Genomic DNA, 16,381 nt, shown 5'->3' on the forward strand with positions numbered 1-16,381 from the left:
TCTGATCAATGAACGTAATACCCATTCATTCGGTTGTTCTCTTTGGTGTTATTATATCGGAAATCATCTCGTGCAATTAGTTGGCAAGGCCAACAGAATTCAATATCGTTGTTTGCGTATTGCTCTTGGCTGTATGCATTCAACGCATAACATGAGCCTGGAGGTGCTTGCTGGAGTCACTCCTTTAAAGCACCGTTACTGGGAGCTCTCACTCAGAATACTGATCAAATGTGGAACAAGTAACACACTTGTATTAGAAAACTTCGATAATATGCTTGAACAGGCTCATCGTTCAAGATACCTGCGAGTCTATCTCAACTACATATCGTCAGATCTCTGTCTTCCATGTTATAATCCACCTCGAGTTCACTTCGTCAACGATAGTTCCTCAATTGAATACGATCTGTCCATGAAACACGGTTTTCAAGGAATACCAGATCATTTTCGACAAATATCTATTCCCTCCATTTTTTCAGAAAAATATGAACATTGCAATATTGCAATAACAGATATTTCACTGATGGTTCTCGCATTAACGGATCCACTGGCTTCGGTGTTTTCAACGTAAGTTCAACCACCTTCCGAAAACTTCAAGAACCATGTTCGGTTTATGTTGCTGAGCTGGCAGCAATTAATTTCGCTTTGGAGATAATTTCCGATCAGCCCGTAGACCATTATTTCAAATTCTATCGAGGCACTCCGGTCGATGAAACCTGTTAAGCACGCATCTTACTTCCTTACAACTATAGGAGAGCAGATGCGTGATTTGGTCGAAAGATCATTCAAGATTACCTTTGAATGGGTCCCATCCCATTGCCTAATCTATGGAAATGAGAAGGCGGACTCGCTAGCAAAGGTGGGCGCACAAGAAGGTGAATTTTATGATAGACAATTCTCGAGCAACGAGTTTTTCCCATTAGTCCGTCAGAGTACTCTTCAAAATTGGCACATGATTTGGTCACACAATGAACTTGGACGGTGGCTATTTTCCATAGTTCCTAAAGTTTCTGCGCGAGCGTGGTTCAGAGGTGAGGACTTAAGTCGAGGCTTCATTCGCACGATGTCGAGGCTTATGTCCAATCACTATTCACTAAACACACATCTCTACAGAATAAACCTGGTCGATAGCAACCTATGTAGGTGCGGAGCCGGTTACGATGACATCGATCACGTAGCTTGGTATTGGTCGGAAAATGACGCCTCCAGAGAGCAACTATTGGATACCCTTGTGGCCCGAGGTAAACAACCCTTCCGGGATATAAGAGGTGTTTTGGGAGATCGCGATGTGATATATATGCAGGCCATCTATGCCTTCCTTTGCTTGGCTGACATCAAAGTTTAATGCCTATATTCTTCTCTTTCTCAGTTTTTTTTTCTTGTCCGATTCTGTTTCTATGTACCATGTACCCCGAAGCTCTGGCCATCCGGAAGATGCTCCCTGACGAACCAAAATCGAGCACGACGCCACGCAAAACCATTTTCAACGTTCAACGTCAAACGCCCGGATGAGCAGCTGAAATAACCTAAACCCAAATCTAAGTTTTTCTAACCTTGAGTCGCCACGAGTATTATGGTCTATGTCCCCTCCCAACTAACTGTTAAGATAAGACGATATACCATGTAAAAATATCATACTTGAGAATTGCGGCTCCGCAAAGTGTCACACACGACTGAGCCTATAAAATAAATGAACATCAGACAGGGAGACCATGCGAGGGTTGACACTTGCGTGTTCAGAGCCGGGTCAACGCTAGTCAGGAAGGACATCTGATCCTCTAAGGTGTCCCAGAAAGTAAAGGCACGAACTAAGTTGTACCTATAGACACTATAGGTTCCATAGACGAGCTGAGGGCGAAGGCGAGTGTAGCCAAACGAACTGTCAGTTAATGTAGCGAAACGAGCATGACGTCACCATTGCAATCCTAGCAACGGAGCGTGTGACGTCAAATTCACGTGGTACATTGTGAAAAAGTGATAAAACACACTTAATCGAAATGACCCACCCGTTCCTCCGCTCGTCTATGGAACCTATAGTGTCTATAGTTGCTCCGAAAGGCTATCATAATAAAGTTAAAAAAACATCTGTTGGTATATGTTATAACAAAGATTTATTGTATTAATTATGTATGAGTTATTCAAAAAAGGAACATTATTAAAGCCTGCATTCAAAACGCAAGCATAATTTACATTTATCAAAAATGCCAAATACCTTAATACTACTTAAGATCGTTGGCCTCCCCTTACTTCCCTTGTGCATATTTAGCGGCCAAACAGTCCAACAACGAATTGAATCCTCGTTCCCGATCGGATTGGCGCATCGCAATCTGCTGCTCAAGTGATCCCTGCTTCTGAGCCTTTCCCTTTTTCTGCACCTCTTTCTTCGAGGCAGCTGCTTCCTTCGCCGCCTTCTTGCGACGACGTTCGCGCTTTGCCTTGGATTCCTCCGTGAAAGCCTTGTACTCTGGAATCTCTCCCGATGCGATCATCGATCGCAGAATTTCGAAGATTCGTGGCTCATTTTCGTAATCCATGTAAGGGACGTACTGCGACATGTAGTCTACGCAACCCTTGCCACCAAGATAGGCTTGCTTGAGGTCGCGTCGTTCCTGCTGCGATCCTTTGTAGTCCTTTTCGAAGTCATCTATGTCGTCGGTGGAGACGGGCTTGAAGAACTTCTGCCAAAAGGCCAACCAGTTGATATCGGATGAGTCGGCGTCATCGTCATCGTCGATGGTACCCTGCTCGTCGTACAAGGCTCGTTTGTTCCGGTCCGAAAGAACGGAGTAGATTTTGCTCAGCACTTTAAACTTCTCGCTTGCTACCGCTTTTTCCGCCTTTTCGACACGATCCGGGTGCACTTTCAGGGATAGTTTGTAGTAGGATTTTTTAACTGAAATAGGGTATTACAAAAACGTGAATTCGTCTAATTAGTTGCTATTCAAACATGTTATCAAGATTTACGAGATTTGCATAAGGAATTTGTTCGGGATTTTAAAACTCCTACCCCTCGATCCCCTCTTCTATATGCAAGTAAATAGAAGTAAATAACAAAAACAAACTCACTTTCACTCTCCTTGGCGTCCTTGGAAACTCCGAAAACCTTGTAGAAATCTCGGGTTCCGTAGTATTTTACACACAACGTCGATGTGGACGGCATGATACAACTTATGATGATTAATTTTTGGCACAAAAATAAGTCAGTAATAAAATTAACAATAATAGAAAATTTAAAATGTTATGTTGTAAAAGTTCAACCAGATTCCGAAAAAAATTGTGCGAAATGAACAAAAAAAATAGGTGCAAACAATCCGTTATAATCCGCTTCAAATTTTGCGCTCATCGCAAACAAGGTATTCGGGAAACAGGTAACATATAAAGAACCGTTACTGGTGTTATGCATGGACATTTCGACACTTATTTCCAGCCCTATGCTAAGGCTCTGTCTCATTTCCCGAATTAAATTTAATTTTACTTAAAACTGACAGTTCGAAAATTTAAAAATCACCCAGCCATAAGAATGGCTGCGTGCTACCCAGCAATTCCAATAAGACATCGATCAAGAATGATTCGATATCTGTCAAAAGTAATCCTGCTCATCCAGCAGGGTTATTCGATAATTATTGAACTGTCACTTTTAAGTTTAATTTGAGTTTAATTATCCAATTGAGACAGACCCTAAGAGCTCATGTTTAGCGTAGCCAACACCAACACCAACGCCGAGCAACGTATACGTATACGTATACGTCAAATCTAAAAAAGCCTAACATCATAAAACATCCAAATTCAGCTTTCTTCAATATTCAACTTTAATCGGGAATTTTAATTAAATATGACTAATGAGTTTAATTGATTCAAAACTTATCTACATGATCAATTTTGATTTTACTTACATGGAGAACAAGAATTTGTCTTTTATTTCATCGTGAAAAGCTTGAGCAGAATTTAAAAATAAATCCTGCTCTTTTATTGTTGTGGATATTTTCAATTATCAAGCTACAATCATTGGTGTTGTTGACGATTGTTGACATCTCATGCAACTGACAGCGGTCTATCTGCACACTGTGCCCGGGACATGGTGGCTATTTTTGGGCTAAAGAGCTGAGCAGAATGGATACGTTTGCGTGCGTTTTGACAGTTTTACCATGGGAAAACTGCCAAAACGTACGCAAACGTATCCATTCTGCTCAGCTCTTAAGGGAGTTAAGCCCTCAGTACACTGTTTGTCATGATGACAAATATTTGTCAAGTTTATCCGGATATCTGTCAGACTGACCAGAAATCGACATGGATATCAGGCTGACTTGACAAATATTTGTCATTATGACAAACAGTGTACTGATAGCTTTAGATAGGGATGTCTATAACCTGCTTATTGTAGAGTATTTTTAAATGTTATGCGAGATAAAGAGTAACATTAGTAACGTTAAAACATGCGTAACTCCAATCTGACAGTTCCGTTGTGCTTGATTTTCGCGACCGCCAGGAAGTTCCCCCATCCGCCGGTTGTATCAAAACAAAAACGCAAATAATTACAATCTGCCTTGTACGCCTTGTAACTTGTATGTTTATTCGTCCGCCGCGGATGTTCAGTATTAGTTCGTTCGTGGGTCGCGTTGGTTCGATTGTTGTGTGCTTCGTTAGTATCTTCTCGAGTCAAAAAGGTAGGCTATCTGTGGCTCAAACGTACCGGGTACCGGCACGGAAGTGTGGGCAGAAAGGGAACCCCGCGATTTTATGGTAGGGTGTCCCATTAGAGATTCCACCTAGCAGGGCCGTTGTCTTGTATTATGAAGGGTTTTGAACCTTTGCTTCCCACGGTAGCTAATAAAGCACAATCAAATGTTCCCACCTTCCAAGCTATTAATATCATTTTTTTCTAAATCATAAATAAAGATCTTTTTGTTTTATTAGATTATATAACAATCTATTTTATATAATAATGATAATTTTTTTTCCTGTATTTTTTATCAAAGGCGATCTTCCTATTGATTTTTTTTTGATAAAAGTTGTGGGAAGGAAATAGTAACGTGGAGCTAAAAAAAAGCACTTTGTTTAAATAGATAAGATATAGGGCCCATAAGTTAGGCAATACATAAACAAAAACGCATTTTCTTTTATTTAAACACTGAAAATTGCGTTGCATACTAGCTGGTCAATTAATAAAATCTTGAATCTCTGTATTGCGGGCTTCAATATTCTATTAAGGGCTGTTAGTCTTATACTCCTTGATATTGACCTATCTTTTGTGCATTTTTATATACCATTGCCTTTTGTAGTACACGAGATAGGCAATGGAGTGCTCTAATAAAATCCTCCTGTAAATTTTTAAATTTGTGGTAATTGGATGAGAGTGAGCTAACTTTCACTGAATTCTTTGAAATAGTTGCAAAAGATGATGAATTTCAGTTTTGATAAATAACGAGGTGAACTGGCCCAGGGCCGAAAACCTCTTTGATGAAGATAATAATAATAAAGTTTTGATAAAGATATACAAGCTTATAGATAAGCTTGTTTTATAATCAGGGGCTGAGAACTTTTTTTTGGGGCACCCTGGTTAGTGCGCTCGGGAGGTGACGCCTATGACATAATCGAGTGTGATTTCTTCTTTCTCTACAGTCGGTCGGGTGAACATTTTGTTCATCTTCATCAGACTGAGTTCGTCCGGATTAGGCGGAAGATATCACAATAGAGAGAGGACCAATTGTCTGTGTAGTGAGCTGACCTTGAGGAAATAATAAATAAGTGATTCTACCTAATAGGAACGCACCGAGGTCTGCTGTGAATATCATTGATACTGGGCAGAGTTTTGCTAAGAACAGTGATGTGACCAGACACAATAATTGTCATATTCTATTGCCTTCGATGATATAACTGCGTGGGCTCATGCGTTTGCTCTGCTTTCTTATCTGGACAGTGTTTCTTATCGCGCGACGTGAGATTGGTTATTCGGCATATTTGTCTGAGAGGGAGCAACCTCCAGTCTGAGAAGTTCGCCTGGAAACAGCGGTTCGAAAACCGGTTCTTGACAAATTCCTCCTGGATTGTGGTCGTTGGATGGAAATGCGTTCATCATTTTGCTAGATTCTGGTGCAATACCTGTGAAATATAGAAGTGGGACGCCTTATCCAGTTGAACATTTTGTGCCAGTGCAAGTGATCGATCCGGCAGCTTAGTTCATAGGTAAGTGAACTTAATGATTATGACCTTTCATGACAATCCGAATGCAATTTTGTTATGGTGCAACTATGAAAGCGAATCTATTTTTATGATAACCTGACTGAGAGTGCGGTACATGTAAAAGCATCTGAAACGATTAGCGGCGTAAATGTCCCAGGGATGGTAGCGGGTCACTTTTTAGTGGTTGGTTCGACATATTTAACCTCGAATTCTAACCAGTTTTTGTTTGTCTGGTCTGGTAAACATTCTTCTGTGGGTGTTGCTTTGCGATAGGCCTTCATGGAAGGGAATAAATTCCACATTGACTTAATATGATGGTTCTTCTCTGGCCGCGCTTCATGATAGGAGTAGCATGCAGAATGAGGGTTGCACTTCGTATCAGCCTATGCGAAAGAGTGGAAACGATTCGCTGCGTTGTTGTTGATGCCTCGCGCTGCTGACCCTAAACACTTGAATTATATAAACGACAATTTGTCGAGAACAATGTGCATTATCTAGGGTGGCCTAAGCAAGAGGAAAGTAAAATTGAAATTGATGATTTTTTCTTCACTTTCAAAATTTTCAACAGTTCTACATTTCGCTACAAATCGGGGCTCGAATAATTTATCGAAAAACTTGTTTTTTTTAACCACATATTAACTACAAGAATAGAGGAGGAGTCTTATTCCATAGAGCATTCAATTTGATTCTACGAATTTTGGAAATTTATATTATTTTCAGCAGTGTTAACGAACGCTATATTTCATCGTTTTACAGCCACCCTACCAAATAAAGTATTGTGTACTTACTACTCTTGTTCCTAAGCACCTCATACATGCTAATATCTAGATATAGCTTGATAGTGTTTTGTATAGGAAAAAATAACGAATAGCTTCAGCTCCAACTGACTTCTGATGAACTAGTTGGATATATGCTCATGTTTGTTTATAGGAAAGCAATGTGCTGTAGAGGCAAAATTGAATCTGTTAGCTTGTTGTATTGAAATCGACACTAACAATACTGCTCCCTTTAAAGCAATTAATTTAAGCAAATTTAAGCAATTAATGTTCAACAAAATCATGGGGCCGACGATTTAGTAATTTGGTTTTGACCGTTTGGTGATTTTTCGGTGACTCGTTTCTGAGGCTGGTTTCCTGCTTAAGGGAGTTAAGATAGTGGAGAAGTTGTGAATGTGAAGAAAGAACGATACGGTGATAGTGACCGCAATAATGATGACCGGTGATCATGATGACTATGTTAACATTAACGTAATGATAGTATATATGATGCGTGATTTCATTGCTTATACTGAGTGAAATGATTCGTAGTGGCAGAAAAACTTATATAGTTTTGTAAAGGTAAAAAAGAAGAAGAAAAGAGTGATGTTGATATTAGTGATGGTAGTTTGACAATACTAAGTGCTTATAATGATGGGGGTGGGCTGTTATACAAATCCTTGTTTTCATCAACACGGCACATAACAGTGACCACATGAGCAACATCGCTTAGGAACGTCTGTGTGATGATGAAAAACGGGAGGCTCATAGAAGCCAATATGGGCGGGGTACAGTGTAGATTAATAGCAAGGGACAGCTGCCATTGTAACCACCACAAAAAAAAAAAAAAAAAAAAAAAAAATGTGCTGTAGAGGCAAAATTGAATCTGTTAGCTTGTTGTATTGAAATCGACACTAACAATACTGCTCCCTTTAAAGCAATTAATTGCTTTTCTGAATACTGATTGAATTCTACAATGAACGAAGATTTTCGTTTATCTCGTAATGGGTACTTTTATGGACGAGCTCGGTGGTCTAGTGGCTACCGCTTCTGCCTTATAAGCAGGAGGTCGTGGGTTCAATTCCAGGCTCGTCCCTTTCCTACTTTGTATTTCTATCTTAGTTCTTTCTGCGTTTCACGTTCTACCAAAACGATTCCTACTGTTATAACCTTCCACACAATCCCAAAATCTCCCATGGCACCTATGAGAGGTCGTAGAGTTCTCTGCATCTTTCTTAAGTAGGTGTCTAACTAACCATCCTTCCCCTTCCTCAGCATTCGCAAGGACGTGGCCAGGACAGATCTCGACTATTGGAGAGTGCATTGCTTCCATCTAAGAGATAGTGATTAGTCCCAAATCAATATCTGTGGTAACGGATGGAAGTGATGCTACCCTCATACAATAGTCTTGGCTTGTACCACCTACGAATTTGTGCGAATTGCTCAATGCTAATGCTAATGCTAATGCTAATCTCGTAATGGGTACTTTTATGTGCTACCTCTTTCTGTCTGTAAAAAAGTTAAATAAAAATAACTCATTAATTAGTTTCTCTAATTTCAATCAAATCTTTCGGGAACCTATCATAAAACCTCACGAATTCAAATTACCGCAAAAATGCCTGCTACTTTGAGGAATAGGATAAGTTTTGTTTCACTCGCCTTGTCGTTACGGAGCACGTCTCTGATGCTTCCCAACTGATGGGTGGTTCTAAGGTAATCCAGATGGGGACATTCGCAGAGTACGTGCTCCACAGTGTTAGGGGTGTTGCAGATGTCGCAAATCTTGCAAAATGGTGATTCGCCAGAGAAATCGTGCGATATCCTGGAATATCCTGTTCGTAGTCTAGACAGGACGACTTGTTCTCTCCAGTTATGTCCGTCTTTCCATTTTCCCGTATCTCCTTTTATTTTTCGGAGGAACAATGATTGTTCACCTTTCCATTCCCTCAACCATGCGTTTTCAATTGTCCGCCTACACCATAGCTTAACGTTGCTTAACATCTGCCCTTACTTACTTACTTATGGATTCTGTACACCTCCGGTGGTGCAAAGGGCTGACTTGAAAGATCTCCATCCTGAGCGATGCCCGGCTATCGCTTTAACCTGTTGCCAGGTTAGATTTCGGTCGACTTCTTTTATTTCTTTATTGAGGCTTCGCCGCCATGAGCCTCTGGGTCTGCCTCTGCTGCGATGTCCCGCTGGGTTCCAGTCTAATGCTTGTTTACAGATTTTGTTTCCGCCCCTACGAAGAGTGTGGCCGACCCAGCCCCACTTTCGATCCCGAATTTCTGTTGCTATCGGCCTCTGGTGACAACGACGATGGAGCTCGTTGTTTGAGATCCAGTTGTGAGGCCACCAGGCCCGAATTATATACCGCAGGCATCTGTTGATGAACACCTGCAGCCGTTGAGTGTTCTATATTGATACACACCATGTTTCGCTAGCGTATAACAGCACAGATTTCACGTTAGAGTTGAAAATTCGTATTTTGGTGCGCTCAATTATCTGCCTGTTTTTCCAGATATTTCTTAAACTCGCAAAGGCAGCCCTTGCTTTCTTGATCCGTGCGCCTATGTCGATCTTGGTACCGCCGTCTGACGCCATTTGGCTACCAAGATATTGGAAGCTTTCAACATTCTCCACTGGTTGCCCGGCTACTGTGAAACTGGAAGGGGTCGCCGTGTTTACATCCAACGATTTGGTTTTGTTGACGTTGATGACTAAACCTGCCGAAGAGGAGCGCTCGGCAAGGTCGTTGAGCTTACTCTGCATATCAGAGCGCCGTTGCGCGAGGAGTGCAACGTCATCAGCCAATTCGAAGTCGTTTAGATGCTCCATGGTTATAGGCTTCCATAACAGCCCGCGGTTTGGTTCACGGTCAATCGCATCTACCAGAATCTCGTCGATTACGATGAGGAACAGTAACGGTGATAGAATACATCCTTGCCTCACACCAGCTACGACCCGGATAGGGTCGGACAGGACCCCATTGTGCAGCACTCTACACGAAAACGCCTCGTACTGTGCTTCGAAGAGGCCGATGATTTTCTCAGGAATCCCCTTGCATCTCAGGGCGCCCCACATATTCTCGTGATTGAGACGATCGAAAGCTTTTTCGTAATCAATGAATACAAAGTAAATGGACTCTTGGAATTCGTTAACCTGCTCCAGACTGATGCGGAGCGTGACAATATGGTCCACACAGGATCTTCCGGCACGTAATCTGGCCTGCTGCCGCCGGAAAGTCGCATCGATCTTCTCCTGAATCCGGGCTAGGATAATTTTACACAGAACTTTGAGAACGGTACACAGCAACATAATGCCTCGCCAGTTATCGCATACAGTCAGGTTACCCTTTTTGGGCAACTTCACTAAGATACCTTGCATCCAGTCGACCGGGAAAGTTGCGGTGTCACAGATATTACGAAATAAACGATGCAGTAGTTGAGCGGATGTCATGGGGTCAGCTTTGAGCATCTCTGAGAATCTCTAGCAGTGATGGAGCTTCGGTATTGACGCGTGTTATACGTCGGATCCTAGGCAGATCATGCCGAGGTGGTGATGGCCTGGCTGGCACTTGAAAAAGTTGTTCGAAGTGCTCGAAACAGCGTTTCAGCTGGTCAGTTGGGTCGGTCAATAAGTGATCATTCGTGTCTTCCACAGGCATCGTTGCATCCGTCTTCGCCCCGCTTAAGCGTCGTGAGACATCGTAGAGGAGGCGAATGTCCCCGGTTGCGGCGGCTCTCTCTTCTTCGTCGGTCAGAGAGTCTGCCCACGCTCGCTTGTCCCGCCGACATGAGCGTTTTACTTCATTCTCAAGAGCCGCGTATCGTTGACGGGCTAAGACTTTGGCTCCTCTGTTTTTTGATCGTTTTTTTCTCTGGGTGCGCAGTTCGCCCAGATTATGCTCGCTGGTGGCGATGAAGGCATTCTTGATGGCGGTCCATTGGTCTTCCACGCTGCCACCTTCCGGAATATCTGCAGTACGCGCCTCCAGTTCTTCAACGAAGGACCGTTTCACCGTGGCATCTTCCAGTCGGCGTGTGTTGAATCGTCGTCCAACTCTTTCCGCCTGCCGACGATCCGCGCAATGCGCAGGCGTATTTCGCCGATGAGGAGGTGATGATCAGACCGTACATCAAGAAGGCTCCGTTTCCATTTTCGGCTGATGCAGATGTGGTCGATTTGATTTTCTGTAAAGCCGTCACGGGAAACCCACGTGACCTTGTGAACCGGTCGATGAGGGAAGAGCGATCCCCCGATCACCATGTCGTTATTACCACAGAATTCTGCGAACAGCTCTCCGTTTTCGCTCATTTCTCCGAGACCATGGCATCCCATAATGCGCTCATGGTTCGAGTTGTCGGATCCGATCTTCGCATTGAAGTCGTACAAACAGATCTTGATATCACCCTTCGGGATTCTATCTACGACGGCATTGAGTTGGCTGTAGAAGTTCTCTTTGTCTTGTTATGTTATGCATCGGTTGGCGCATAACATTGGATTATAGTAAGGTTTCGGACCCATGTTCTAAATCTGGCAACGATTATCCTTTCACTTATAGGTTTCCACTTTATAAGCGCAGAGTGTGCCTGAGCACTCAATAGGAAGCCAACTCCGCGATGCCAGGGAGCATGTTCACCTCGTAAACCAGAGTATAGCAGAACTTGTCCCGACGGCGTTTTGTGTTCTCCAAAGTTTGGCCAACGGACTTCACTCAGTCCCAGGATCTCAAGCTTCATGCATCGTTCCTCATTGGCAAGTTGTGCCAATTTACCCTGCTGGGCTAGGGTTAAAACGTTCCATGTTCCTATTCGTGTCCTATATGTTTCGGGAACAGTAGATTGTTGGCCCAAGGTTCCCTATCCACCGGGATGGGACTGCCATCTTAGATATAGCTTCCGGGGAATAGCATTTCATACGCAGCCGCTGGATGCCAGAACAGACGCTGTTGGAACCGCACCTCCTCGGTGAACAGACGCTCGATCAGTCGGGTCAAATTTGTTTAAAGTCCCACCCAACACCAGGACTAGGCTAGTGCGCTTTGACTAGGCTAGTGCGCGCTGTTTAGAGGCAGCAACATAGAGGGCCGCTGCTTCCGCCGAGAAGACGGAACATTGTTCGGGTAGGCTGTAGAATTTCTTAACGTCATGTCCAAAAATACCCACACCAACGGTATTGACCACCTTTGATCCATCGGAGAATCTCATAGAGTCATAGTGGATGTGAAGTATTAATGATTGGTCATTTCAGCAAAAAGCGTTTTTGCCCGTGTAGAGTTCGTTCCTTTTTGAAGATGAGTATTCATCGTTCGGTCGAATATGATTTTTCTTGCCATAGTTCCATAGCGCGGCAGGTGATTTCAATGCTAAAAAAGAGTCGGCTCCTGGTGCGATTGTTAGTGATATTTCTGATTAGACAAACTCGATTTCAGCTTGAGGGAGTGGTTGCGAAAAGTCAGGTGCCTATCAATGTTGATGCCTAGGATTTTAAGGTTACGCTTAGTTGGTATCGGCTGTTTGTTGATTAGGATGGGTTTCGATGGTGGAACATGGTTTGATCCACAAGCGTGTAATCTGACGCATTTTTCCTGTGCCCATTTGGCGACCGCGGTAACTGCTGCATGTAACTTTCGCCTGACACTTCTCGGGTGTACGCCGGTCACGATGAGAAGGATATCATCAGCGTAAACGAGTATAAGTTCCACTGGGGAGTACGGAGAAGATACCGCTCCCCGAGCAGGAGAAATTGGCTAAATAATACTTAATTCTGTTATTGATACCTTACTCTGTTATGAACTAGCCCTGCATAAGAGGTAAAATACCAAAGGAATAATACCAAAAATTAATATGCACAATACTTGAGCGATAACATACTCTGTTATTAAATTATATTTCAAAACCAAATGCATAACCAATTATTATTCGTTTGGTATTGAAATACCTAAACATGGTATGCTTCAAGTATTCTGCATTTAAGTTTTTGGTACTATTTTTTGGTACTTTACCTCTTATGCAAGGCTAAATCATACCAATTTCTGTTATCGATGTAGTCGCTCCTGCTCGGGTCATGGCCACAAGAAATAGAGTTACCGCAATTACCGAACCCTGTGGAACGCCTGTTTCTTCTTTAAATATATTTGATTCGCAATTGCCCACGAGAACCTGGAAGGTACGTCCACTCAAAACGTTCTTAATGAAAGTAAGCAAGTTTCCAGTAATTCCCAAACTCGCCATCTTATATAGGATACCAGGACACCAAGTTCTATTGTAAGCCTTGGCGAGATCCAAGGACGCCATCTCAATGTGGAGCCCTTTTTTTGTTGCGTCATCGACTCATCAATGATCTGTCCAAGAGATGCCAGATAATCGCAGGTTCCGAGGCCGGGCCGGAAGGCGTGCTGTCGATAGTCTAGTCTCCGGTTTTCTGCTAGAAACTCGATCAGCCGTCGATTAACCATTCGCTCCATTATTTTAGAGATGCAGCTGGCCAGAGCGATTGGCCGGTAGCTGCTGACATCTTCGGCAGAGCCGCTGTTTTTAGGTATAGGTATGACGAAGCTATGACTCCAGCTGCTCGGAAGCGTTCCGGCAGTCCACTCTTGGTTGATGGTGGAGAGAAGGGTGGTCTTTCCTCTGAACGGAAGATTCTTCAGCATCGGGTATCCTATGTCGTCTGGACCCATCGATTTCCCAGAGGCCTTTTGAAGGGCATAATCCAACTCTGCCATTGTGAAGGGGAGGTTGAAATTCTGACCTTTATCTGGTGGGACTGGAAATCTGAGTACTGCTGTTTCGGGAAGTGGGTGTCGTTTTAAAAATGGGTCTGAATAGCGGTGTAGTGAAGATAGCTCGTGGAAATATTCCGCTAGGGAATCAGCGATGATCTTCAGATCTCTTGTGGTTGTACCTTTCACTTTGATAGTCATTCCTTTATACCGTCTTTTTCCTTGTATACTATTTATTCGCATCCAAATCTCTGATGAGGACTGGTTTTCATTAATGGAGTCGAGAAACTCAGTCCAGGACTTGTCTTTCGCTTCCCTTATCACCTGCCTGCAGCTATTACGGGGAGCTTGATACTCCTCCAGGGTGCGAATGGTGTCGGGGTGTTCTTCAGGTAGGTTTCTTCTTGTTCGTTTGACTGCTCGTAATAGTTTTCTTCGCAATTTGACTGCTTTTTTAACGTCCTCGTTCCACCAGTGGAGCGCACGGCGTTCAGGTTTTGTACTGGTTCTCGGGATATTGGACGAGGCTGCAAGGTTGATAGCCGCGGTAAAGTCCGAGATTGAGACATTGGAGCATCGGTGTCCAGTTCGGCTTCAAGTGTGGTTTGGAAGCCCGTCCACTCAGCTTGGTTGTAAAGCTACCGGGGTCTTCTCGAGGTCCCGGATGCAGCCCTGTTTTCCAGTGTGATACAGATTGGGGTGTGGTCGCTTCCTCTGAAGTCGGCGTCCACGGACCAAAGAAAACGGTTGGTGATGAGAGCCGATACGAGCGAAATATCGATCGCAGATTCTACTTGGCCGCGAAAGAATGTTGGTGAGCTGTCATTCAGAATAGTCAAGTTTCGCCGGCTAGCAAGGTTAGCAATGATGATGCCTCTCGCTTTGTTGGTCCGGCTACCTCATGCTTGATGGTGGCTGGTGGCATCCCCAAGAAGGATCATTGGCTCTGGAATCTGGTCAAGGGCCTCGTCTAGCTGTTTTTCTAAGTTTGCCAACTTTCCGTTTGGAAGGCATACCGATATGACAGAGATACGGAAAGGCCATGAGATACGGACGGCAACTATTGGCAGATCAGAGTTTATGTCTATCTTGTTGGCTGCTAAGTCGGTCAAAACTCCGACAGCTACCGAGTGGTAAAGGTTAGACAAACTTTTTGAAAACCATTGGTATTTCTTTCCCAGAGTATTCTTCATGGTAATGGGTGCTGCACGGTGGATCTCCTGTAGTGCTAGTACCGCAGGTTTCATGTTATGAACCAGCATCTCTAGGTCTAGTAGGTTATGGAAGTATCCATTTATACTCTAAGTGGATTTGTTGCAGTGTTGGAGAGATGAGGCCGAACAATACAGAGCTCTTCCAGTGGCAGGAGAATAGGAGTCACCCACCCACCAAAGGCACAGATGTTCCGACGGGGCAAAGAAGGGGGGTAATTGGTTGTCTGGACGCTGATGACGATCTAATGGGGTCAGTGCACATGTACAAGCTCGGCTGTTCTGTTTGTGTTGCATAATTGACTTTAGGAAGTTTTGATGATTTTGCTTAGTTTTGTTTTGATGTTTTGATTGAAAGTTTTGATGAGATGCTTAGAAGTAACGGGTTCGATTTTTGTGGTTTCATCATTTCGTGTTATGTAGAGGGCATCGTACACAGATGAGTTGGTAGCTTCAGCTTCAGTAAGCGGAAGAAATGAGAAAGAGATGGTCTCCTTTTGGTTCACAGGTACATTGGATTTTTGAAAATTTCTAGGTGAGTTTCTTCGCAGGATTAGCTTGGCTCCCGCGTTGTCCTTCAGGCGATTTGGCGTCTCGAGTTGCACCCGATGGAGAGCTCCATCCGAAGGAAGCCAGAAACTAGCCCGAAGTAGAGTTGCAGGGGTCAGACTGGTGCGTGCTTTAAGCTTGACTCCCTCGTCGTCCTTCGATGAAAGGGTGTGTGAACCCTATTGCGTCCCTGCAGAAAGAGCGTTCAGGCGTCGGGGGTTGTCCACCAGTTCCGGTTGGAGTGTATCGTCCGCACTGGTGGGGCCCCGACTACTGAAAGCCTCCGCTGCAGCTGCTATCATAATCCTGGGTTAGTTGTTTGATGTTCTGAAACGCTCAGTCGACTCTGTAGTGTCAATGCCAAAAAGTGTAAACATTGGAGCGCCTGGAGGTTGAATAAATAAGTAATAAATAGAACGTAGTCAGGCAGTGCGCACCCGGAAAAGGTGACGCAGAAAGAGTCAGACGGGGAATAACTCCGCTTCTCTCCCTCCTGTGACACCGAATTCATTTGTTTGCAATCCAGCATCGCAACAGGAGGCAAGAAACAGCATCGCAAGAAAAGTTCTTGAAACGACAGAAACCTTGTTTCTAATTGTCGCATGTCATACGTCTCTCCGTCACCACCCCCGCGATCTCACACACTGCTGACGGTAAATAGACCTTATATTCGAGAGTGAAAAGCTCACAGGTGGCAATCTCGTTGGCCTGTTTGCGATCACTGACCGTGACGCGAAGCTTACTGGACCCAACCAGGTCAATGGTCGTGACGAGAATCGCTTTTCCAGATCTTTGCTGATCTGACTTATATTCAACCGCTTGCCTTTGGGTCGGAAGAAAACAACATATGGCACACTAGAGTCGGGAGGGTAGGCCTTGAGGCGTGGGATCGTGGGGGAAAGATTGGTGTTGCTAGTGTCCAATTATTTTGGCGCAGAGCATCAGAAGCCGACGAGGAATAC

At 43.8% G+C, this 16,381-nt stretch overlaps 2 protein-coding genes across 4 annotated transcripts in view; one reads left to right on the top strand and one right to left on the bottom strand.

Annotated features, from left to right (window-relative positions):
- Window positions 1–2,091: 2,091 nt before the first annotated feature.
- On the bottom strand, window positions 2,092–3,335 carry LOC134214767 (J domain-containing protein CG6693-like). Its single transcript, XM_062694086.1, has 2 exons — window positions 3,064–3,335; window positions 2,092–2,890 (listed from the first exon to the last, which is right to left on the bottom strand). The coding sequence occupies exons 1-2, from the start codon at window positions 3,155–3,157 to the stop codon at window positions 2,241–2,243; spliced, it is 744 nt and encodes a 247-aa protein (XP_062550070.1). The 5' UTR covers window positions 3,158–3,335; the 3' UTR covers window positions 2,092–2,240.
- A 1,152-nt stretch (window positions 3,336–4,487) lies between these two features.
- Window positions 4,488–16,381, top strand: part of LOC134210354 (probable multidrug resistance-associated protein lethal(2)03659) — a 79,757-nt gene continuing 67,863 nt past the window's right edge. Inside the window, exons 1-2 of one of the 3 annotated variants that reach the window (XM_062686407.1) lie at window positions 4,488–4,661; window positions 5,915–6,180. The gene's annotated coding sequence lies outside the window, so the exon portion shown is untranslated. Of the gene's footprint in view, window positions 4,662–5,779; window positions 6,181–16,381 lie in introns of those variants that run through there. The other 2 variants (XM_062686408.1, XM_062686406.1) reach the window with 2 other exon arrangements.

Source organism: Armigeres subalbatus, chromosome 2 (genome assembly GCF_024139115.2).
Source record: "Armigeres subalbatus isolate Guangzhou_Male chromosome 2, GZ_Asu_2, whole genome shotgun sequence".
NCBI classification, from domain to species: Eukaryota; Metazoa; Arthropoda; class Insecta; order Diptera; family Culicidae; genus Armigeres; species Armigeres subalbatus.

Coding starts and splice junctions, on each gene's coding strand:
- LOC134214767 (XM_062694086.1), bottom strand. CDS start 3,157: ATGCCGTCCACATCGACGTTGTGTGTAAAATACTACGGAACCCGAGAT. Junction 2,891..3,063: donor GGACGCCAAGGAGAGTGAAA/GTGAGTTTGTTT, acceptor ACCCTATTTCAG/TTAAAAAATCCTACTACAAA.